Genomic DNA, 27008 nt, shown 5'->3' on the forward strand with positions numbered 1-27008 from the left:
GATCACATACTTCTACTTTTCACTTATAGTACGTCCTACAGCTGCTCTGGTACCAGTCTCTCCTGCTGGTACCAGTTAGCAGTCTAGCAGCCAGATGAAGAGCAGTGAGAGGAAATCTTCAGGTCATTAAATGAGAGGAACGGTTTAAGTTCAGTGATATTTCTTATCCAGAAAAAGCAACCTGTCACAACACTGTTAATGAGTTTGTCAAATTTCAGAGCTGGATCGAAAGTGACACCAAGATCTCTGTGATGGTCCTGAAGGTTGGAGGCCTGGATGTGATCAGTTAAACCTCCAGCGCAGTTGGAGGGACCACATAAGACAGTTTTAATTAAGAATTAACTAATCATTTTTAACTAAACTGAGTTTTTGTATGGAAAACCCATATCAGAAACACATTATTATTCAAACAGAGTGATTTAATGTATCTGTGAACATGTGTGACTCGACATGTGAACTCGTGATTGTTTCGGCGGGACAACGCCCACTCGCGCACATTTACATGTGTCGGTTTTTCACCGCAGAGTGGTCCATCCTCCTCATAGAAGATCTAGGATCGCTGGACTCTCAGGTCTTTGTTGTTGCGCTCTCAGTCCAACCAGCCAATCAACGCCCGTCTCCTCTCTGGAACGCCTACAACGTTTGCCAACCGTCCAATCAGGGAGCTCGCCCGCCGGACGCCATTTTGTCGGGTTATACCCGCGGCGGTTGGCCGCTGGAAGCTGTTGCTCTGTAGTTCCGTGTTGTGCAATGGACGGGTGAGTTCTCCACCGTCTGCTCCCTGATTACACTCACTTTCTGTCTGTTTTACCCGCATTTCAGAGCAATAACTTGAATATGTGACTGAATGCCGTTTTTCCCGCCAGTAGCCGGTGTTCTTGTTGTTCGCTTCGCTGTCGGTAAAGTTGTGTTTGCGGCGGTAGCAGGAAGCTAAGCTAGCCGAGTTAGCTGCAGCCTCGGAACGGGCCAACTGCTCCCGAACTCCGCTAACACAACCCGCGGCTCTCCGAGGCCTCGCTGACCCGCGAAAACACGTTTTAAACTAAAGTAGGGATTTAAAAGCTTTTACCTGTGACCTGAACTCTGGAATAAGTTACCGGACGAATCTCCGGGGCAGCCTGGTTAACTTCCAGCGCAGCTTCCCGGTGTCTCCGGTGTCTCCGGTCCGCCGCGGCGCCTTCAGAGTCCGACACTTTAAAAGTTTAGACTCATTAAAACTAAAACCTTCATGTGAGCCGTGTTGAAGAAGGATCCCAGCTGGTCAGGTTTAAAGTGTGAGAGCCATGTTGGTTTGTGAAAATGACGGATGTAGTTGTGACGCCCTCTGAACTCACTGCGGCTCAGATGCTGCTAAACTGTCATTTACACTGAAAACAACATTAATGTTCTTGTTTGGCTGTTTTTGCCTCATAGGAAGCTGATAAAGTGAAAGTTTTTATTATAGTTAGTGCAGCTTCATGTGTGCTGAACTGAGTGATTGTTATTTATTGGTTCTTAGTGTGACAGTAATGTTCCAGTAAATGTGGTTTTGTGGATGAGACAGTTTTTAAATGACGGTGTTTGAAATGGAGTTCAGCTGTGTTTGCATGAGAGCCAACGGAAGTAACTGGTGCTCAGATGTCTGAGGGTTCAGGCCTTCACAGAGTTTTAATGTGATATAATGTTTTGAAGGTGTCAGACTGGCTGATCTGATCAAAGTTGAAGCTGTTGAGGAACCGACGTGTGGATTTAATATGGATTACATTATTATTGGTGGATTAGTAGTTGTAGACAGACAGTCAGCATGTTTAGTTTCAACAGCTGCCGTCTCTCTCTGAACACATTTTATTGTTAAAATGCGGATGATCATAACGATCCTGCGAGCTGCAGCCGGAGTTCCTGTCCTGAATACTTTTGCTTCTTGTGCTTCGTCAGGACTCATTCGTGCCCCGAGGGGTCTTCCTCCATCTGGTTTACAGTCAGCTTCAGCCTGACCGGCCGGTTTTTCATTTACTTTAACCATCACTTCAGTGTCTGAAAGCATTCATTCAAACACTCACATGTACGTAGCTGCTGCTCTGTTTCTGCTCTGTGAGACTTTATTTCACTCTGATTCCTTTACAGTTCCTGTGTTTTGGTGTGAATCTGTTAGTTAGTTCCCTTCAGAGAAACTCCCACTACATTTCTGCAGATTCCTCCGTCACATTAAAACATCCCAACAGGTCGTTCTGCTCTACTGAACATGTGCAGAGGACAGACGAGCAGCCGCACAAAACCAGGGAAGAGGAAACAGTTTACTGTTTCCGTTTCCGCGGCAACTTCCTGACATTTAGTTTGTTTCAGCAACAGTTTGAGCAGAGAAAGGTGGTCGATAACTGAAGCTGTCAGACCAGATTATTATTAGTGTCGTGTTTCTTCTTCTTCCAATGAAACGCGGCGCTGCTGCCGCCGTCTGTTCTGTCAGCGATACGACGGCGTTTCCTCAAACACGCTCCGACACCGAGCTGACGTTCCCACATTTACACTCCGGAGGACGTTTTGGAAAAGCTGGTTTTAGTCTGGACGGAGGCCGAAACAGAAGAAGAAGAAGAAGAAGAAGAAGCGTTTCCGTGTTTAGTGGCTCAGCGTCGACGATGACGATGAAGATCAAAACTCTGTCGGAACAGAAACGTCGGCGGTGCAGACAAACTCCATACGATATATCCAACATCTCTGTGACATCATCGGTTTTGTACCTTATTGATGAAGACCTGATCGATCACGTGTAGAATCACGTGATCAATAAAACATTTCTATGAACTGCGTTCTGAACGCAGCTCTTCTTCTTCTTCTGGGTAAATGACAGCAGATTGTTTCTGTGTGTAAACGTCGACGTCGCAGATTAAACGTTTTACTGTAGAACACATGGAGCCGTTTATAAATATTGATGAGTGATTGATAGAGCTGGATCAATAAGTCACCCGGCTGATATGATCTTGTTGTTTGTTGACTGTTTATGATCTGATACTGTATCAATACTCATAAACAGTCTAACAGTAATCAATAACAGGTGATCACAGATAATCTGCCCACTATTTATTGATTATTATTGATCATTTAGTGACTCAGAATGTCTCCGAGGCCACAGGCTGAAACTTTCAGGGCTTTGAGTTTAAAACAGAAACAGGAAGTGGCGGCATTTGGCCGACCAATGGTGTAACTTCATCACTCAGCGACTCATCCAGTCAGACGTTATATTAAAGCTTCATTTAAAACCAGTAAAACCAGTAAATCATCACATCTGACAGTCTGGAGCATCAAGTTTTCATCTGTCAAATAAAGATGCAACAAAATCATCTTGGAGATAAAATGACGTGATTTAACTCGTTAGAAGTAAAACAGACGACGTCCTCAAACGTCTCTGACACAAAGACCTTCAGAGACTCCAGGAAATATAAATATATTTCATCAAAGTCATAAATGTAACAGCTGATCATTTAGAAACCAGACAGAATAAATCATCTGCATGAAGCTGCTGGTCAGAACCAGACGTGAACATCAGCTGGTCCAGTTTGTGTTCCTGGTGTTTCAGACTGGTGTTGTACTGGTTTTGGGTTCTGGGACTGTGTGATATGACGTCATATATATCGTGTGATGATAGAAAAACATCTTTCGTTTATTTTGTTAGCACATTCTGACGGTAATGTTGTTGTTTGTTTGGAGTCTGTCCATCTTTTGTGCGTTACATAAACTAATTACTCTTCCTGGTGTTGAACATGTGAAGGTTTTATTGCACCAACAGTAACGTTAGTGAGCGTAGTCGTGCTGCAGCTGGTCTGCTGCCTCTCCTCTGCTGCGCTGTGCAGCTCAAACACCGAACACAACACACAGACTGTTTATTTATGTTGTTGATGTTGTTCCAGCTCAGCGTCTCTGCTGGTGTCACAGTGACGTGACGTCATCGACTGTTCCAGCTGCTGTAGTCATTAAATCCACATTTCTGATGATTGTTGATCAAGAATCATTGTGTAAATATGTTAATAGTCGTCCTGCACTACTGTCACCATGTTGATATCCAGGTGTTTCAGTCTGGGCGAAGCCTCTGACCAGCAGGACGGCACGTTGGGATTTCATCTTTATCTGATCAATACTCTCACCGCTAACAGTGATGTTCACCACAGCAAAGTCACTATTAACTCAGTAATATCTCTTCTCTACATGTTGATGATCGTTGATCAGCTGGTTGGATAAAAAACTCTTATTGGCTTTTTACTCAACTACTGAACTTCAGAAGTACTTCACTATTAATAATCTAATGATGTCATATATAATAATATATCAGTCAGAGGGATCAAACCACTACTTTTACTGCAATACTTTAACTACATCAAGCTCATAATACTTATGTACTTTTACTGCAATACTTTAACTACATCAAGCTCATAATACTTATGTACTTTTACTGCAATACTTTAACTACATCAAGCTCATAATACTTATGTACTTTTACTGCAATACTTTAACTACATCAAGCTCATAATACTTATGTACTTTTACTGCAATACTTTAACTACATCAAGCTCATAATACTTATGTACTTTTACTTGTAACGGAGTATTTTTACGTGGATGTGTTGGTAGTTTTACTGCAGTAAAGGATCTCAGTACTTCTTCCTCCATCGCTGCTGTTGATTGGAGCAGAGCAGCAGCATCAGTGTGACGTTCAGTCCATCATTGATTTGCTGCAACCAACAATTATTTTCCTGATCGATTGATCTGCAGATTATTTTTTGATTAATTGGTGATTGTTTCTTCTCTAGTTCAGTTCCTGCACTAACAACCGAGCATGTCGCCTTCTTCATATTTGATAGAAGCTTCTTCTTCTTCTTCTTCTTCCTGTTTACTGTGTTCTCGCTCCCGCCTCAGACACATCCGACCAATGAGAGGAGAGAACGTTCTCACCTGGCTCTAGTGATGCATGAAAAGTTAAAAACTGGTCCATTGATTGAGAGCAGAACTAACAGATGAACACTATACATCAACCAGTCAGCAACCAGGCTGAACACGTTTCACTACAATCCTCCATAAAACCTCGTTAACAAACACAAACCGCTCACAGCACGGAGTCTTCTTCAGTTTACCATCCGCAGTCAGCTGACCATCCGCAGTCAGCTGACCATCCAGTAAAGTGGCGGGTGGACAGACTGGAACTGGAGAGGCGTGGCCTACATGTTCTGTTTGTTTCTTTAATTTCAGAATAAAATAGATTTATTACACTTTTCTAGTGTAGATTTGTGAAAAATGATGTTAAAGTTTTGATGTAAACTGTGAAAATCAAAACTTTGATCAGGAGGCCAAACGTGTTCACTGCGGAGCCGGATTTGGTCCGCGGGCCGCTGTTTGCCCACCGCTGGTTTACGAGACTGTCGTGACTCAAGATGGCTAATTTAGCAGCTAGCAGTTAGCATCTACGTTGCATCTACGTACACATCATGCAGCTCTAACTGAAGCCTTTACAAGTAACCACAGACACCAGGATGCAACATACTGATATCTGATATGCAGATATTTCCAACTCATTGTTGCAGATACTGATATATGTACATATTATTACCAGCTGGCTGAGGAGACTATTATACCTGCAGCATAGATTGTACTAAATATGATCAATAAAGACAATATATGAAGGAAGAACTGAGGAAGACTGGAGTTCAGGAGCTCAGCATTAAAACTTTAATGAACCTGCTGAGTGGGAGCAGCAGTAGAGTTTTCATTGAGTTTATTAGACAGACAGGATTAATGTGGAGGATTTAATCTCTGGTTCACACTCCGGACCAGAAGGTGGCGCTAATGCACCTGATACACTGGTTGACAACCGCCGTTATAAACCAAGAAGAAGAAGTTTTTCTTTTTCTAAACGGAGTGATACATCCTGTCAGCTGAGGTGTTTCCTATCTGTGCAGCCAAACGTAGCAGCTCCGTCCACCATCGGCAGGAAGCAGTCGGCGGAGAGAAGCAGTCGGGCGGCGGCGGCGGCGGTGGAGAAGAAGACATATCGGCTGCTCATAATCGGCAGAAATGACCGATGCTGATATTTCATTTTAGAGCTTTTATCGGCCGATACCGATGACGTGCAGATAATATTGTGTATCCTTAACAGACACACAACACGAATGTACCCGCCCACCGCCCCCCCCCCCCCCCCCCCCCCCCCCCCCCCCCCCGCCCCGCCAGGCCAAACCAGTCAACCTCGGGGAAACACTGATTGTTATTATTATTAATTGAATAATCTTGTTAGTAATTCTTTACATTAAAAGAGATCTTCTATCAGCTGTTCTGAGCTTCCTGAACGCTTTTGGACACAACGAGACGTTTGAAGACGTTTCTTTGTCGTTCTTCACTAACGTTTGTCTGAGGTTTTCTGGACGTTAGGAAGCGTTACTGCTCCTCTCTGCTGGGTTTCTCTGGGCTTCATCCTGCCACACAGCATCTCTTTAACCTCATTATTTTAATTTAAATAATTTAGTTTCTCTCCCTGCTGCTTCTAACACGGCTGTCTTTTCTTCACAGCAGTGTCCACCAAGATTTAACAGTTGGTACTAAGGTAGGCACCTCTGCTTTCCCTCCTTCCTCCTCCTCCTCCTCCTCCTCCTCTTCCTCTTCTGGCTTGTTGGTTTGTTTGCTGCTGCTGTGAACGTCACTGAGGAACTTTGCTTTTCATTTGCATCTCGCAGGACGGAGGCGCTGCCATCTGGGAACAATTCAAAGGTTTTGGTGTAATTAGTGTCGGGGTCTGCGGCCGCTCGGTTCTCTGGCAGGAAGCTCCAACAGTCATTTGCTCTTTAGTCACATTCCACAACGACTCTGAGGGTAATCACATTAGTCAACAAAAAACACTTATTACGGTGTTAAAGGACCAAACTGCTGCTGATCGAGTCCACATCAGGCATCAGCGTTCAGTTTACTGTCTGCCAGAATCAACTCCCAGTGAGTTAAACTGGGGATCCGCCAGTGCTCCCAGTTCTTCCTACTTTAAACACTAAAGTGTTAAAATGACACGACAGGGCCACTGCTGTGGAAGGGAACAGACTGTTTGGTGTTTTTAAGAGTTCATTATAATTATAATTAAATGTATTGATCGTTAGGTGGTCTAGAGGTTAGAGAGGCGAGCTCCCGACCGGCTCCTCCCTCGTTCCCACCACCGAGGGGCCCTTAACCCCAGCTGCCCCAGTGGAGCTGCCCAGTGGCAGCTGGTCAGACTGGTTGTACTGGGCAGCTTCAGGTGTGAATGTGTATCTGTGATGCAGAAAATGATGCAGATGAGTTAAATCCGACCAGTCTGATGTGTGTACTGGTGTGTGTACTGGTGTGTGTACTGGTGTGTGTACTGGTGTGTATGTTTAATGAAGGTAAACAGTAGAGCTGATCGATTAATCAATAATAGATTGAGGTTGAAGGTGACGGCAGTAAACGTCTTACTTCATCTGACCAACAGACCAAAACTCTGAAGCTGCAACTGATGATTATTTTCACCAAACCATCAAATATTTGGCAAAAAAAGACTTGATGAATCATTTATCAGAGTAGTTGCTGGTTATCTTTTTATATTGATCAACTCATGGATGAACTGACGAATCGTTGCTGCTGTACGGTGACGACGTGTCAGAAACTCTTTCTGGTTCTCAGACGTCATATTTCCACCAAATACCAGCGACTCCGTTTGCGCTGCTTCATATGAATGAAGCTCCTGCTGTTTGTGTCTCGTCACACCTCAGTACATTATCCCAGCAGAGGTCGTCTCAGGTCTGTTTCCACATACAGCAGGTCTAGACCGCAGTCTTTAATCTACAGAGACCCGACATTCCTCCATCAGCAGCAGGAAAAACTCCTTTAACAGGAAGAAACCTCCAGCAGAACCGACTCTAGGTGGACGCCGTCTGCCTCCACCGGCTGGGTTGAGACAGAAAGAAAGAGGGAGATACAGAGAAGCATCATGGGAAGTCCCCCGGCAGTCTAGGCCTATAGCAGCATCACTAAAGGCTGATCCAGAGAGGAGTCCTTTGTCTGATGTCTCTGTGCTATGATGCCTCTAAATCCTGACTGAAAACCCACAAATAAACTATTGTTATGTAGAAAGTCACATAACTGATTAGAGACTGCTTTCTCAAGGATCTTAGAGAGAAATGGAAGGTTAGATATAGGTCTATAATTGGCTAAAACACCTGAATCAAGAGTAGGCTTCTTAAGAAGAGGTTTAATTACAGCTACTTTAAAGGTCTGTGATACATAGCCTGTTACTAAAGACAGATTGATCATATCTAGTAAAGAAGTGCTCACTAAGGTTAAGACTTCCTTAAGCAGCCTAGTTGGGATGGAGTCTAAGAGACAGGTTGATGGTTTAGCTGAACAAATCATTGTTAGTTCAGGAAGGTTGACTGGAGAGAAACAGTTTAAATATATGTCAGGTTTATCAGCTCTTTCTAAGGTGTTTGTGGATAAATCGGTGCCTGTTGAGGGCAGGAGGTGGTTAATTAATCATTAAAGAAGCTCATGAAGTCGTCACTACTGACAGCTGTAGGAATACATAATCAATACATGATCAATACATGATCAATACATGATCAATACATGATCAATAGAGTTATGACTCTGTCAAAGTGCTGAAAAGGAACCTGGAGCTGTTTTTAAATGAGAGATTAATTAGTGCTAGAAATTAATTGGCAAATAACAGTTTTAGTCACATATTCAATTCAGTTTTATTTATAAAGTGATCTGAGGACTGTTTCACCACTATAGAGAAGCTGACAGTAAACTGACTGACAGTATAACAGACAGGTTTTACTATTTTCTGACATTTTATAGACAAGATGATGAAAATAATGGTTAGTTACAGCTCCAGTTAAAACTATCAGCCATCTTATTAAAATAAGAGTTGAGCAACATGATCAGCTGATCAGCTGCTGCTTTACACCTGGAGGCAGGAGGTAATAATTAACATCCACGTGCTCCGTCTGAAATGAGCCTGATGTTTATTTTTGCTCCTCAGTTATGTGAGAAATATCTCTGCACTTATTTAAATATGGAGACTCAGTGCAGCTCTTTCATGAAGGTAACAGGATTAAAGACAGAACAGATGATGCTCAGCTAACAACAGCTAGTCAGGAGGTTCAGAGGAGACACTCGGTCCTCTGTTGTCTCTGCTAGCTGCTACAATCTGGATCATAATGATTTTAGTGGCAGCATGAAGGAGAGCAGCAGTTTGGATGAAAAGTAGATTTACTGGGACCAGTACGTGGCGTCTAGTGGCGTCTAGCGGAACAGACTCAGCAGAGATGGAATTTAATATTCATCAGTATGTTTAGATCACCGAAGAATCACCTGAAGATCAGAATCCTGGTAGTTTCTCACCACAGTGGAAGAAGCAGCGAAGCTGCAGTTTACTGATGCTGATGTCTAGCAGCCGGGTGTCTGGAGAACGCTGAGGGAACGCTGAGGGAACGCTGAGGGAACACTGAGGGAACGCTGAGGGAACGCTGAGAGAATGCTGACAGAACGCTGAGGGAACGCTGAGAGAACACTGAGGGAACGCTGAGGGAACACTGAGGGAACGCTGAGAGAATGCTGACAGAACGTTGAGGGAACGCTGAGAGAACACTGAGGGAACACTGAGGGAACGTTGAGGGAACGCTGAGAGAACACTGAGGGAACGCTGAGGGAACACTGAGGGAACGCTGAGAGAATGCTGACAGAACGTTGAGGGAACGCTGAGGGAATGCTGACAGAACGTTGAGGGAACACTGAGAGAATGCTGACAGAACGTTGAGGGAACGCTGAGGGAATGCTGACAGAACGTTGAGGGAACACTGAGAGAACGCCGAAAGAACGTTGAGGGAACACTGAGAGAACGCCGAAAGAACGTTGAGGGAACGTTGAGAGAACGCTGAGAGAACACAGAGAGAACGTTGAGGGAACGATGAAAGAACGTTGAGGGAACGATGAAAGAACGTTGAGGGAACGCTGACAGAACGTTGAGGGAACACTGAGAGAACGCTGAAAGAACGTTGAGGGAACGTTGAGGGAACACTGAGAGAACGTTGAGGGAACACTGAGGGAACGCTGAGGGAACGCTGAGGGAACGCTGAGGGAACACTGAGGGAACGCTGAGAGAACACTGAGGGAACGCTGAGAGAACACTGAGGGAACGCTGAGAGAACGCTGAGGGAACGCTGAGAGAACGCTGAGGGAATGCTGACAGAACGTTGAGGGAACACTGAGAGAACGCTGAGAGAATGCTGAGGGAACGTTGAGAGAACACAGAGAGAACGTTGAGGGAACGTTGAGAGAACGCCGAAAGAACGTTGAGGGAACACTGAGAGAACGCCGAAAGAACGTTGAGGGAACGTTGAGAGAACGCTGAGGGAACGCTGAGAGAACGCTGAGGGAACGCTGAGAGAACACAGAGAGAACGTTGAGGGAACGATGAAAGAACGTTGAGGGAACGCTGACAGAACGTTGAGGGAACACTGAGAGAACGCTGAAAGAACGTTGAGGGAACGTTGAGGGAACACTGAGAGAACGTTGAGGGAATGCTGAGAGAACACCGAGAGAACGTTGAGGGAACGCTGACAAAACACCGAGAGAACGTTGAGGGAACGCTGACAAAACACCGAGAGAACGTTGAGGGAACGCTGACAAAACACTGAGAGAACGTTGAGAGGAGAACGGGAGAACACCGAGAGAACGTTGAGAGAACGTTGAGGGAACGCTGAGAGAACACTGACAGAACACTGACAGAACACCTAGAGAACGCTGAGAGAACGCTGAGAGAACGTTGAGAGAACGCTGAGAGAACGCTGAGAGAATGCAGGTTCTCCAGTGTATCACGTGGCGTCCTGCGTCGCCGCTGTATTACCGTATATCACACAGTAGATGTGCACATGAGACTGCTGTAACAGTGGGACACAGTTGGCCGTTAATGTGATGACCTTCTAAGAGTTTACATGTGATGGTGATATGATGGTGATACGATGGTGATATGGAGACGGATGTTGACGTGCTGTCTTGTGTCTGTGAAGCTGCAGATTCATTCGTTCATCCTGCAGCTGCTCAATGAAAACGTTGGAAACGGGTTTTATAGACTGATGTGATGTGAGTCTCTGAGCTGCAGGTTGATATTTGTGTGTTTTTATTGTGATGTGATGCAGTTTGAGTATTTTTACTTCAGTAAATGTTTTAAATTCTTCCTCTGGTCTTCTACAGTTCAGGTTTTTCGTGCGTCACTGCAGGTTTTTACAAAAAGATGTGAAAGTATGAAGAGAAACTGCAGCAGTGTGAACGTGTGTGTGGCGTCGCCTGTTTTCCCAGCAGCCTTTGCTCACATTCCTCAGCTCTCTCCTCAGTAATCATGTTCGGTATGCGTCCGGCAGCCGAGCGCTGACCGCGGCCGCTCTCCTGCTGCTGCTGCTGCTTTTAGGACCAAAACCAGAATCTGAGCCAAAACCACATGAAGGCCGGAGAGCCGAGATCTGAGAGCAGGAAGTGACAGGGAGCAATGGCTGCTGGGAGGAGGAGGGGGGAGGAGGGGGAGTCCTCTGATGATCAGCTCTCCTGTTTCCTCCTCTGGCCTCAGGCGAGTCATCTGAAACCAAACTGAAGCTCAGAGCGGCTCTGCTAAAGGAGCAGTTCACTGTTTCACCCCGCTGGTTCCTGTCTGGACAAGTCTGCAACTCTAACTGGACTTTTCCACACGTCAGAAACTCACAGCAGGATCTAAAAACAGTTATGTTCATTATTGATTCATCTTTCCATTGTTTCTATAAAATGTTCCAAGACGACGTCTTCAGTTCAGAACCAAACATTCTGTTTACTGTTTAAGACAAAGAAAAACAGATTCTCACGTTTGAGAGGTTGAAACTAACAATCAATCAGTTGTGTTCTATCGATGAAGTGATCAATACTGCAGCTCTGAACGTGCAGCGAGCTGGGAGCTAAACACTGGCTGAACAGCAGGGCTGCAACTAAAGCTTATTGTCATTATTGATTATTATCTGTTGATCATTTCCTCATCACAACACGCTACAGCACCAGGTGATGTCATTAAATGTCGTTCAGAGTTCAGTTTACCAACATTAAGAAACAAAAAACATCAAATCTCATCTGACAAGCTGAAAGCAGCAACTTACTGCATTTAGCTAAAAAATACTTGACGAATAAATGTAACATGTAAACATGCAAACATGTAAACATGCAGACAAACATGTAAACATACAGACATGTAAACATAAAGACAAACATGTAAACATACATACAAACATGTAAACATAAAGACAAACATGTAAACATACAAACATGTAAACATAAAGACAAACATGTAAACATAAAGACAAACATGTAAACATAAAGACAAACATGTAAACATACAGACAGACATGTAAACATAAAGACAAACATGTAAACATACAGACAAACATGTAAACATAAAGACAAACATGTAAACATACAAACAAACATGTAAACATACAAACAAACATGTAAACATGAAGACAAACATGTAAACATACAAACATGTAAACATGAAGACAAACATGTAAACATAAAGACAAACATGTAAACATACAGACATGTAAACATGAAGACAAACATGTAAACATAAAGACAAACATGTAAACATAAAGACAAACATGTAAACATACATACAAACATGTAAACATAAAGACAAACATGTAAACATACAAACATGTAAACATAGACATGTAAACATGAAGACAAACATGTAAACGCAGACAAATATGTAAACATACAAACATGTAAACATACAAACATGTAAACATACATACAAACATGTAAACATAAAGACAAACATGTAAACGCAGACAAACGTGTAAACATACATAGACAAACATGTAAACATACCAACATGTAAACAAATGTGTAAACATACAAATATGTAAATATACAAACATGTAAACAGACAAACATGTAAACATAAAGACAAACATGTAAACATAAAGACAAACAATTCCAATATATGCAGAATAAAGTTTCCAGTAATAAGTGATTGATTAGTCTGTTTATTTGTGAACTGTAAATAGAAAGTGAGTCACTAGTGCACATAGTGTTATAAGACATGTATTAAGTGTTTATTAATGCTGAATATGAGGGCTTGAAGTATAAAGTAGAATATGCTGAAACTCCTGAGCAGCAGGAGTCTTAAACACCTGCTGACAGGAAGTGATGAGTAGTAATGATGAAGAAACGACTTCATCACAGCGAAGAGAAGAAGAACCTGCACATCCTCAATAATCATGTTTGTCTGTTGATCTGCAGAGCTGAGAGTGTCTGTACTGAACCAGCAGTCAGCAGCTATCAGACACAGCTAACAGACATGAATACAGACACAGTACAGACACAGATACAGACACATGCACAGTACAGACGCAGGACAGATACAGACACATACACAGACACAGTACAGACACAGATACATAACGATATAGACACAGTACAGACACAGATACAGTACAGACAGATACATACAGATACAGTACAGACAGATACATACAGAAACACAGATACAGTACAGACAGATACATACAGAAACACAGATACAGTACAGACAGTACAGAGACAGATACACAGATACAGACAGATACAGTACAGACAGTACAGATACAGACACAGATACAATACAGAGACAGATACAGACACAGATACAGCACAGACAGATACATACAGATACAGACACAGATACAGTACAGACAGATGTTCAGATACAGTACAGATACACAGATACAGGCAGATACATACAGATAAACAGATACAGACACAGATACAGTACAGTTAGATACATACAGATACAGTACAGACAGATACAGATACATTACAGACAGATACAGTACAGACAGATACAGCACAGACACAGATACATACATACACAGATACAGTACAGACAGATACAGATACAGTACAGACGGATACATACACATACAGATACAGATACAGTACAGACATAGATACAGTAAAGACACAGATACAATACAGAGACAGATACAGTACAGACAGATACGGACAGATACAGACACAGATACAGTACAGACAGATACATACAGACACAGTACAGATAGATACATACAGATACAGTACAGACAGATACATACAGATACAGTACAGACAGATACATACAGACACAGTACAGATAGATACATACAGACACAGTACAGACAGATACATACAGATACAGTACAGATAGATACATACAGATACAGTACAGACAGATACATACAGACACAGTACAGACAGATACATACAGACACAGTACAGATAGATACATACAGATACAGTACAGATAGATACAGACAGATACAGTACAGACAGATACATACAGATACAGTACAGACAGATACATACAGACACAGTACAGATAGATACATACAGACACAGTACAGACAGATACATACAGACACAGTACAGATAGATACATACAGATAGATACAGACAGATACAGTACAGATAGATACATACAGATACAGTACAGATAGATACATACAGATACAGTACAGACAGATACAGACAGATACAGTACAGACAGATACAGTACAGACAGATACATACAGATACAGTACAGACAGACACAGACAGATACAGTACATACAGATACAGTACAGACAGATACAGACAGATACAGTACATACAGATACAGTACAGACAGATACATACAGATACAGTACAGATAGATACATACAGATACAGTACAGACAGATACATACAGATACAGTACAGACAGATACAGACAGATACAGTACAGACAGATACATACAGATACAGTACAGACAGACACATACAGATACAGTACAGATAGATACATACAGATAGATACAGACAGATACAGTACAGACAGATACAGTACAGATAGATACATACAGATAGATACAGACAGATACAGTACAGACAGATACAGTACAGATAGATACATACAGATAGATACAGACAGATACATACAGATACAGTACAGATAGATACATACAGATACAGTACAGATAGATACATACAGACACAGTACAGACAGATACATACAGACACAGTACAGATAGATACAGATACAGTACAGACAGATACATACATATACAGTACAGACAGATATATACAGATACACAGATACAGACAGACGGAGCTGGAGAGGCAGAGAGCAGCACTCAGGTTTCTGCTCCATTATTCATGTGAGGATCAGTAAGAAGATCTGAGCTGCTTTGTTGAGGACCAACAGCATCAGGTTCCACCTGCACAAACATGATCTGACTGTCTCCTCTGAGACCACACTCACACTAATACACTAATAATAATAATGATAAATACATTTATAGCAACATAACCATAAGAAAATGTATAACAATAAATAAATGAATAACGCCTCGGTCTTCATTTCTGATTTGTTTTCTATGAGCTCATATTTCAGGAAGAAGCTTCCTGTTTCTGATCTGCTGCTGTCTAACGTTCACTTTATTAGGAACACCTGTACAACCCAAAGCACTCCACCATCAACTCTACTTTCACAAAGCTTAGAAAACATTTTTGTTGACGTTGTTAGGAAGGTGATAATTGTATTTTTTGTTAATTATTTATTATATTATGTTTATTATTGAGGCTGTTGTGCTGTTGTGCTGGAAAACCATAACAAAGATTCCCGAAACATCCAAAATGGATGTGAAACGGCTGTAAAGCTGCAAAGCTCATGAGTAGTCTTTGTCTCATAATGCGTCCATGATGTCATGATGTCATCGTGTCATGTGACTGAAGTGTCAGACTGTCTGAGTCTCTGACTGTCTGCTGAATGAAGTGAAGCTCAGCCTGTTTATCTACATCTGCTGTTCATTGAGCCCCACAGAACAGGAAGTAGAGTCAGCCGGCTGCCTGCTGGGGGGTTGGGGGTGTGTGTGTGTGTGTGTGTGTGTGTGTGTGTGTGAGAGAGTGGGGGGGGGGGGGGGGATGTCGATGGTTTTAACACATCTCATCCGTCTGTGGAAGTTTTATGTTCTTACTTTTTTCTGACATTTTATTGACAAAACAGTGAATCTGTTATTGAGAAATTAATCAGCAGGTTAATCAATAATGAAAATAAGTCAGCAGCCCTCGCTGACAGTAAAATGTGTTTTTAGTGACACTTAGTAGCAGCATTTGGGAAATAACTTCACCGTTTCCTGTTAGTATTTAAGTTATATTTCACAGAAATGTGATTCCAGCCTCAGAAATATGAAGATTTTCTGCTTTATTTTGTCTTATAAGATATTAACTTTAATATCTATCAACAGTATTTAGCAGATTCATTGATAATCATAATAATCACTAGTTGCTGCTGTGTTTCAGTCTGAGCTGCACAGGATTCATGTTTTATTGTTTTTAAAAGTATTTCAGAGTAAACTGAGGTGAAGAAACTCATTTCCCTTCAGTTGTTGGCTTAATAAGATGCAGTTTTATTTCTATATTTCTCTGCAAATAAACTATAATTTGTAAAAGCGTGTCAGTCAGTGGAGGTAAATCTGTCGTTGTGTTTGTTTCAGAGAGGATCTGACGAGCTTTTCTCCAGCGTCTCCAACGGCCCGTATATCATGAGCACCACAGGTCAGTCCATATGAAACACGTTTATCATTCAGTGTGAAACTTCCTGAGAATATCATTATCTCTGATGTCATTACCAGTAAACTCCATGAGAACATTTTTAACAGCTGATTCACAGGACTTTTAATGGAGACTATTTGACTAAATGTCAACAAATATGGATCCACATACACATGACCAGCAGATAATGATTAACTCAGCCTCTACAGACACTGATCCAGTCCACATGGAGCTGTAGTTGTAATAAACTGATGTGATATTTGGTTTTGATGGTCATCAGTTATCAGTGTGAGATTCAGACGCCGCTGTATGTGATGAAGAGCCAGTTTTGGCTTGAAACGTGGCGTTTCTGAATTAGTTAAAGAAAAGTATTTTTACAAGGGAGCATCATTTTCTCCATGGTGAAGCGGTCCTCATGATGCTGCTGCTGTTTCCTCTGTAGCCAATGGCAACGACAGCAAGAAGTTCAAAGGTGACATAAGAGGTCCCGGGGCGCCGTCCAGAGTCATCCACATCCGCAAGCTTCCCAACGACGTCACCGAGACCGAGGTCATCAGCCTCGGCCTGCCCTTCGGAGACGCCACCAACCTGCTGATGCTCAAAGCCAAGAACCAGGTGACTGCACACACACCTGTATGACATCACATAGTGGAAGCTGGTAACATGTGTTGGTGTACAGGACTGTCCTCAATCCAGAGACGATGAAAAAGATGAAACACGTTCTGTTTGTGCTGTAAAACTGTCCCATCCTCTCATGTCGTCCTGCTCTGAACTGTATCCCGTGTCCGTCATGCTGTCCTCTCAGGCCTTCTTAGAGATGAACTCGGAGGAAGCAGCTCAGAACATGGTGGGTTATTACTCCACAGTGATGCCCTTCATCAGGAACCACCCTGTTTACGTTCAGTTCTCCAACCACAAGGAGCTGAAGACCGACAACTCCCCAAACCAGGAGGTAACTCCTCACTGTTACTGTTAGCATTTGCTAGCCACTGTTAGCATGTGTTAGCATGTCTTTAAAAACAGATGAAGACTTTCTTGTTAGTGCAAACAGCTCACCGATTCCAGATTCTTTGAATAAGCTGTTTGTCCTCTCCCTCCCCTGATCAGAGGGCCCAGGCGGCTCTTCGGGCCCTCAGTGTGTCCCATGTAGACCCGGCTGCAGCGGCTCCAAGTACAGTGCTACGAGTGGTGGTGGAGAACCTGGTCTACCCCGTTAACCTGGACGACCTCTGCCAGGTAACAGTGAGCTTTAGACGGAGCCAGGCTAACTAAGCTAAACACATTCCAACATGATTCATGTACGTGAGACTGGAAATAACGTGGATAAGATCTGAACATTAATCAATAGTTAGTTTGTGTTTAGAAGAGTGAGATTATTCTGAACTGATCATTCTTGTTTGTGGAAGAATGTCTAGGACTCTTTTTGGTTTTCTTTTTTGTGATGAACATTTTTTACCATTTACACAGATTCAGGTCTTTAATTACAAAACCCGATAATAATCTGAGCGGTGTGTCTTTGTTCTGTACTTTTTCTAACATCGGGGTTCCATCACTGTTTCTTTTGCTTCTTTGTACGGTTTTATTCATGGATCCTTTGTGGGTGGACGTGGGACAAACCAATCATGTTACTAGTCAGGAGAAAACCGTCTCGCTTTCAAATAAACCTGACTCTAATAGTCTGATCCATTAAACTCTGATGCCGTCTTGTCTTCAGATCTTCTCGAGGTTCGGCACTGTGCTGAGGATCATAGTCTTCACCAAGAACAGTCAGTTCCAGGCTCTGCTGCAATACCGCGACGGTGCGTCCGCACAGGCAGCTAAACTGGTGAGTATCGCCCCCTGCTGGTCACACCGCCAACAGAAAAATACTTCAACGTTAGAGAACACGTCTGTAGAATGTTGTAATTATAAAGAGTAGAGAGCTGTTTCCTGTCATTAATAACTAGTACTGATGGATGTTTCAGTCTCTGGATGGACAGAACATCTATAACGGCTGCTGCACTCTGAGGATCAGCTTCTCCAAACTCACCAGCCTCAACGTTAAGTACAACAACGAAAAGAGCCGCGACTTCACCAGACCAGACCTGCCCAGCGGAGACAGCCAGCCCGTCATGGAGCACCCGGCCATGGCTACAGCCTTCAGTAAGACCCTCGTAACCAGAGAAACACTAGTAGCACAACCGCCGCAACCTCAGAATACAACCGTAACACCGCCGCAACCTCAGAATACAACCGTAACACCACCGCAACCTCAGAATACAACCATAACACCACCGCAACCTCAGAATACAACCGTAACACCACCTCCACCTCAGAATACAACCGTAACACCACCGCAACCTCAGAATACAACCATAACACCACCGCAACCTCAGAATACAACCGTAACACCACCTCCACCTCAGAATACAACCGTAACGCCACCGCGACCTCAGAATACAACCGTAACACCACCTCCACCTCAGAATACAACCGTAACACCACCTCCACCTCAGAATACAACCGTAACACCACCTCCACCTCAGAATACAACCGTAACACCACCGCGACCTCAGAATACAACCATAACACCACCTCCACCTCAGAATACAACCGTAACACCACCTCCACCTCAGAATACAACCGTAACACCACCGCGACCTCAGAATACAACCATAACACCACCTCCACCTCAGAATACAACCGTAACACCACCTCCACCTCAGAATACAACCGTAACACCACCTCCACCTCAGAATACAACCGTAACACCACCGCAACCTCAGAATACAACCGTAACACCACCGCGACCTCAGAATACAACCGTAACACCACCTCCACCTCAGAATACAACCGTAACACCACCTCCACCTCAGAATACAATCGTAACACCACCTCCACCTCAGAATACAACCGTAACACCACCGCGACCTCAGAATACAACCATAACACCACCTCCACCTCAGAATACAACCGTAACACCACCTCCACCTCAGAATACAACCGTAACACCACCTCCACCTCAGAATACAACCGTAACACCACCGCAACCTCAGAATACAACCGTAACACCACCGCCACCTCAGAATACAACCGTAACACCACCGCGACCTCAGAATACAACCGTAACACCACCGCAACCTCAGAATACAACCGTAACACCACCGCGACCTCAGAATACAACCATAACACCACCTCCACCTCAGAATACAACCGTAACACCACCGCAACCTCAGAATACAACCGTAACACCACCTCCACCTCAGAATACAACCGTAACACCACCGCGACCTCAGAATACAACCATAACACCACCTCCACCTCAGAATACAACCGTAACACCACCGCAACCTCAGAATACAACCGTAACACCACCTCCACCTCAGAATACAACCGTAACACCACCGCGACCTCAGAATACAACCATAACACCACCGCGACCTCAGAATACAACCATAACACCACCTCCACCTCAGAATACAACCGTAACACCACCTCCACCTCAGAATACAACCGTAACACCACCGCAACCTCAGAATACAACCGTAACACCACCTCCACCTCAGAATACAACCGTAACACCACCGCGACCTCAGAATACAACCGTAACACCACCTCCACCTCAGAATACAACCGTAACACCACCTCCACCTCAGAATACAACCGTAACACCACCTCCACCTCAGAATACAACCGTAACACCACCTCCACCTCAGAATACAACCATAACACCACCTCCACCTCAGAATACAACCGTAACACCACCTCCACCTCAGAATACAACCGTAACACCACCGCAACCTCAGAATACAACCGTAACACCACCGCAACCTCAGAATACAACCATAACACCACCTCCACCTCAGAATACAACCGTAACACCACCGCAACCTCAGAATACAACCGTAACACCACCTCCACCTCAGAATACAACCGTAACACCACCGCGACCTCAGAATACAACCGTAACACCACCTCCACCTCAGAATACAACCGTAACACCACCTCCACCTCAGAATACAACCGTAACACCACCACGACCTCAGAATACAACCGTAACACCACCGCGACCTCAGAATACAACCATAACACCACCTCCACCTCAGAATACAACCGTAACACCACCTCCACCTCAGAATACAACCGTAACACCACCTCCACCTCAGAATACAACCGTAACACCACCGCAACCTCAGAATACAACCGTAACACCACCGCGACCTCAGAATACAACCGTAACACCACCTCCACCTCAGAATACAACCGTAACACCACCTCCACCTCAGAATACAATCGTAACACCACCTCCACCTCAGAATACAACCGTAACACCACCGCGACCTCAGAATACAACCATAACACCACCTCCACCTCAGAATACAACCGTAACACCACCTCCACCTCAGAATACAACCGTAACACCACCTCCACCTCAGAATACAACCGTAACACCACCGCAACCTCAGAATACAACCGTAACACCACCGCCACCTCAGAATACAACCGTAACACCACCGCGACCTCAGAATACAACCGTAACACCACCGCAACCTCAGAATACAACCGTAACACCACCGCGACCTCAGAATACAACCATAACACCACCTCCACCTCAGAATACAACCGTAACACCACCGCAACCTCAGAATACAACCGTAACACCACCTCCACCTCAGAATACAACCGTAACACCACCGCGACCTCAGAATACAACCATAACACCACCTCCACCTCAGAATACAACCGTAACACCACCGCAACCTCAGAATACAACCGTAACACCACCTCCACCTCAGAATACAACCGTAACACCACCGCGACCTCAGAATACAACCATAACACCACCGCGACCTCAGAATACAACCATAACACCACCTCCACCTCAGAATACAACCGTAACACCACCTCCACCTCAGAATACAACCGTAACACCACCGCAACCTCAGAATACAACCGTAACACCACCTCCACCTCAGAATACAACCGTAACACCACCGCGACCTCAGAATACAACCGTAACACCACCTCCACCTCAGAATACAACCGTAACACCACCTCCACCTCAGAATACAACCGTAACACCACCTCCACCTCAGAATACAACCGTAACACCACCTCCACCTCAGAATACAACCATAACACCACCTCCACCTCAGAATACAACCGTAACACCACCTCCACCTCAGAATACAACCGTAACACCACCGCAACCTCAGAATACAACCGTAACACCACCGCAACCTCAGAATACAACCATAACACCACCTCCACCTCAGAATACAACCGTAACACCACCGCAACCTCAGAATACAACCGTAACACCACCTCCACCTCAGAATACAACCGTAACACCACCGCGACCTCAGAATACAACCGTAACACCACCTCCACCTCAGAATACAACCGTAACACCACCTCCACCTCAGAATACAACCGTAACACCACCACGACCTCAGAATACAACCGTAACACCACCGCGACCTCAGAATACAACCATAACACCACCTCCACCTCAGAATACAACCGTAACACCACCTCCACCTCAGAATACAACCGTAACACCACCTCCACCTCAGAATACAACCGTAACACCACCGCGACCTCAGAATACAACCATAACACCACCTCCACCTCAGAATACAACCGTAACACCACCTCCACCTCAGAATACAACCATAACACCACCTCCACCTCAGAATACAACCGTAACACCACCGCAACCTCAGAATACAACCGTAACACCACCGCAACCTCAGAATACAACCGTAACACCACCTCCACCTCAGAATACAACCGTAACACCACCTCCACCTCAGAATACAACCGTAACACCACCTCCACCTCAGAATACAACCGTAACACCACCGCAACCTCAGAATACAACCGTAACACCACCTCCACCTCAGACATATTTTATGTGTTTATCGTTTCATCTCATTTATTTTATCGGTTGAATTCAGGATGTTACAGCGTAAAATGTTGTCTGTCAACATTTAAAGCTGTGAAATGACAGTTTCCTGCAGCGTCTCGTCGTCCTGCTGCTGATTGATTATCAGCTGATAGATCCAACATCAGACATTTAAACAGGCTTCCCGCCCTTTTTTCCACATTCAAAACAAGACTGAAACTAAATAAAAAGTGGTCTTTGAAAACAAAAATGATGAATAAACAATAAAAACAATGGACTCGAAGGCTGAAACAAGTCCAACTGCAAGTGAAACCTGCATGAAACAGTTTTATTTAGTCTGAGAATACTTCATTACCTCTCCTACCTCCTATGTCAGTTTTAAACTGTTGTATCTTAACTTTGTCTTTTAAAGTCAATAAAATAAAAACAATGAGAACAAAGAACTTCAGGAACATCTTTCCACCAAAACTGATGAAATGATCTTTTATGAGAAAATAAAGTGAGGATCAGAATGTAACCTGGGAACTCTGAATACACAGAAAAGTCACTTCCTGTTACTCTCCTTCTCACATCCTGGAGGATTTATTCACATTCTGCTGCTGTGAAATTACTTTGAAATGTCTTCTCTCTCTCTCTTCCCTCATTTCCTGTAAAAAGACAAAAATGCTCCAGAAATACACAAAGAAAACAAACATGGTCTCAAGATGTTAAAGGACCAAAAACATAGAACAGAGCAGTAAAATCCAAAATCACATCACAACAAACAAATTAAAAATGATAACGGTCACATCAAAACACCTGATATAAACTATGATGTTACCTCGCTGTGATCTCGGTGGGAGTTGAACCTCTAACTCAAGTGTCTCACCTGTCTGCAGCTCCAGGTATCATCTCAGCGTCTCCGTACGCCGGAGCTACTCACGCCTTCCCGCCGACCTTCACCATCCAGCCAGCAGGTGAGTCTCAGGTTCACGTTAACCTGCAGAGGGTCACGTCTCTCCTGCTGCCAGTACATAGTCCCAGCCCTGCTGGCGATATGACTAAAGATTTACATGTAAATCATGGCGATATCATGAAAACATGTTGTTGTAATTAATCACACATGATGACAGTCTCGTTTATTGAGGATGAGATCCTGTTGTGGTATGATGAGTTTCGGGCGTCTCCTGCAGATTTTGAAGTGTTGTTCACTCGTCTCACCTCTCCCAGTGTCCTCCCCCTATCCAGGCCTGACGGTCCCCGCTCTGCCCGGAGCCCTGGCCTCCCTTTCCCTCCCCGGGGCCACCAGGCTGGGATTCCCCCCCATCCCTGCGGGACACTGTGTCCTGCTGGTCAGCAACCTGAACCCCGAGGTGAGTGCTTCAGCTCAATCCATCACCATCATCACCATCATCATCATCACCATCATCACCATCATCAATTTGAAACAGATGTTCACAAAGCATCCAGTAAACCTCTAAAAACATTTAAAATACATCCTTTAAAAACACAATCTCAAACTTGATTTGTGAGTTTTTATTCTCAGTAAACATTTGTGATGTTTGATTGTATACAAACCTGCTGTCTTTGGTACCGACTGTACCCACTGTACCGACTGTACCCACTGTACCCACTGTACCGACTGTACCCACTGTACCGACTGTACCCACTGTACCCACTGTACTGACTGTACCCACTGTACCCACTGTACTGACTGTACCCACTGTACCCACTGCACTGACTGTACCCACTGTACCCACTGTACCGACTGTACCCACTGTACCCACTGTACTGACTGTACCCACTGTACCCACTGTACCCACTGTACCGACTGTACCCACTGTACCCACTGTACTGACTGTACCCACTGTACTGACTGTACTGATGTACCGACTGTACCCACTGTACTGATTGTACCAACTGTGTTGATCTACTGACCATACTGACTGTACAGACTGTACCGACCGTACTGACTGTACTGACTGTACCCACTGTACCCACTGTACCCACTGTACCCACTGTACTGACTGTACCCACTGTACTGACTGTACCCACTGTACTGACTGTACCCACTGTACCCACTGTACCCACTGTACTGACTGTACCCACTGTACCCACTGTACTGACTGTACCGACTGTACCCACTGTACCCACTGTACCGACTGTACCCACTGTACCCACTGTACCCACTGTACCCACTGTACTGACTGTACCCACTGTACCCACTGTACCCACTGTACTGACTGTACTGACTGTACCCACTGTACTGACTGTACCCACTGTACTGACTGTACCCACTGTACCCACTGTACTGACTGTACTGACTGTACCCACTGTACTGACTGTACCCACTGTACTGACTGTACCCACTGTACCCACTGTACTGACTGTACCGACTGTACCCACTGTACCCACTGTACCCACTGTACCCACTGTACCCACTGTACTGACTGTACCCACTGTACCCACTGTACTGACTGTACTGACGTACCGACTGTACTGTAAGTGTTGGAGGTGGCAGAGGTAATGACTTAGTGTGTGAAAGTTTCTTCTTCTTTCTGTTGCTAATCAGTGAGCTGATGATTTAGAGTGTTTCCTCTGCAGGACCTTCACCCGGAGACTAGGAACCTTTTCAGGAACTAAACCTGCGTTAAATATAGTTCCTGTAGGAGAGTTCAGGTTTAAAAACAGGTCCTGCTCTGATGGAGGTTTTACTTTCCACAGGTACAGGAACTTTAGAGGCGGACTTTGTAATGCTCTTCATTCATTAGTAAAGTCAAACATGGCAGGTTTACTCTGTTGTGGAGGATACTGACACAACTAAACATCAAATAGTTCCTTTTCAACAAATAGTGGAACCAAAGAACGAAATCAGAAGTTTTTGTTTGTTTGTCTTTTTAGGAAAAAACACGTCGTTGACTCTTAATATCTTATAAAACTCATCAGGAGACCAAGAACATTACTTAACTTTAGCAGACGGGTTCACAGTTTTTCAAGTGTGACTTAAACCAGCAGTCAGGTGTCCGTATGAACAGTAAAGAGATCATTCCTCCTGTTCATACTGGATATTAAAAGATTAATCCTAAAGCTTCTCCAATGTTAGTTACAGGAGACAAAATCTACTGACCTCCAGTCAGATGTGCCAGATGTATTTAAAAGTTTATCTCCAGCTAACATGTGGCTTCAACAGGCCATGTCAGTGAAATAAAGTAGGTATTTTCTTAAAGTTACTGTCTTCTTAGTACAAAATTTCCTTTGTGCTTCCTTACAGTGTTTCCATGCTAAACTGCAGAGGAGGGATAACAACAGAATTATATCCTAAGAAAGTCTGTAACTTTAGAAAATACTCACTTTGTTTGTCTAAGTCAGGCTGTTGAAACCTCCATCACTTCACTGGAAGTGATGGAAGACGGGATCTCTGCAGGGCCAGTACGGACTAAGTCCATGTGGGCACCTGACTGTTGCTTTCAGACAGACTTTACAATTATGAACCTGTCCTTAAAACACCATAACCTTTGCACCAGTCGTTCCTGGACCATTAGACACAATAGGGACTTTGTTGCACCAGGAGCTAAATTTGAACGTTGGTCCCTGAAATGGTTCCTGGGTCCCAGTGAAAGTTCCTGCAGGGGAAACGTGTCAGAGCTGATCCGGACCTGCTTCATGATAAACATCATCTGTAGCAGCTCCTCAGTCTGGCAGTACAGGAAGTGAATCCTCCTCATCCTCAGCTGCTGTGAGAGGTTACTGAGCATGCCCAGCTGTTACATCATCACAAACATATCATCAGTGTGTCCTCCTGATTGGCTGTCGTCCATCATCATCATCATCGTCATCATCATCATTATCGTTTCAGTCCAGTTTGACCTCCTGTTTCTTCTTCTGTGATGTCAGACATTTAATGATGTTTTTACCTTTGTGTCTCATCCTCTCACTTCCTGTAATGAGTTTTTAATGCCTTCACATTCAACACACACACACACACTCACACACACACACTCACACACACACACTCACACACACACACACACACACACTCACACACACACACACACACACACACACACTCACACACACACACACACTCACACACACACACACACACACACACACACACACACACACACTCACACACACTCACACACACACACACACACACACACACACTCACACACACACACACACACTCACCTGTCCAGTCATGTGTGAATTTGTTCGCCTCATATTGACATTATCTGCCCCCTCCTCTCCAAAGGTAATTAACCTTCTGATTGACCCCTCACCTGTCTTTTTTTTTCCTTTTAATTTGTTGCCATGGAAACGCCTCGGACCCTCCACCTGTCCTGCCCTCCCACCTTTACCTGTCCTGTCCCTCCGCTGCCTTCTCTGCTGTCTTTAAAGAGAGTTACGCCCCACTGCCTCTTTATTCTCTTCGGTATGTTTGAAATATCAGTACCACCTGGTTGTTCTGATTTAAGATCCTGTTTGTTTTTCCTCTTTTTATTTCATTTTTTTGTTTTGTTTGTTAAATGAAAATGAGTGTCTGCTGATTTTGTCTGGTTTTTGCGTGTTGA

The 27008-nt window shown here is 44.0% G+C and overlaps 1 protein-coding gene across 6 annotated transcripts in view; it reads left to right on the forward strand.

Moving 5' to 3' along the window:
• The first annotated feature begins 687 nt into the window (after nucleotides 1-687).
• Nucleotides 688-27008, forward strand: part of ptbp1b (polypyrimidine tract binding protein 1b) — a 35446-nt gene continuing 9125 nt past the window's right edge. Inside the window, exons 1-13 of one of the 6 annotated variants that reach the window (XM_042416123.1) lie at nucleotides 722-758; nucleotides 6531-6561; nucleotides 6692-6827; nucleotides 11587-11735; nucleotides 16511-16571; nucleotides 17011-17183; nucleotides 17374-17520; nucleotides 17676-17804; nucleotides 18283-18393; nucleotides 18533-18710; nucleotides 23334-23411; nucleotides 23665-23807; nucleotides 26836-26869. In XM_042416123.1, the coding sequence (XP_042272057.1) occupies nucleotides 751-758; nucleotides 6531-6561; nucleotides 6692-6827; nucleotides 11587-11735; nucleotides 16511-16571; nucleotides 17011-17183; nucleotides 17374-17520; nucleotides 17676-17804; nucleotides 18283-18393; nucleotides 18533-18710; nucleotides 23334-23411; nucleotides 23665-23807; nucleotides 26836-26869 (1378 nt within the window). In that variant the 5' untranslated portion in view covers nucleotides 722-750. Of the gene's footprint in view, nucleotides 759-6527; nucleotides 6562-6691; nucleotides 6828-11586; nucleotides 11736-16510; nucleotides 16572-17010; nucleotides 17184-17373; nucleotides 17521-17675; nucleotides 17805-18282; nucleotides 18394-18532; nucleotides 18711-23333; nucleotides 23412-23664; nucleotides 23808-26835; nucleotides 26870-27008 lie in introns of those variants that run through there. The other 5 variants (XM_042416122.1, XM_042416124.1, XM_042416125.1 and 2 more) reach the window with 5 other exon arrangements.

The sequence above is a fragment of the Thunnus maccoyii genome, chromosome 7, assembly GCF_910596095.1.
Source record: "Thunnus maccoyii chromosome 7, fThuMac1.1, whole genome shotgun sequence".
Taxonomy (NCBI): Eukaryota; Metazoa; Chordata; class Actinopteri; order Scombriformes; family Scombridae; genus Thunnus; species Thunnus maccoyii.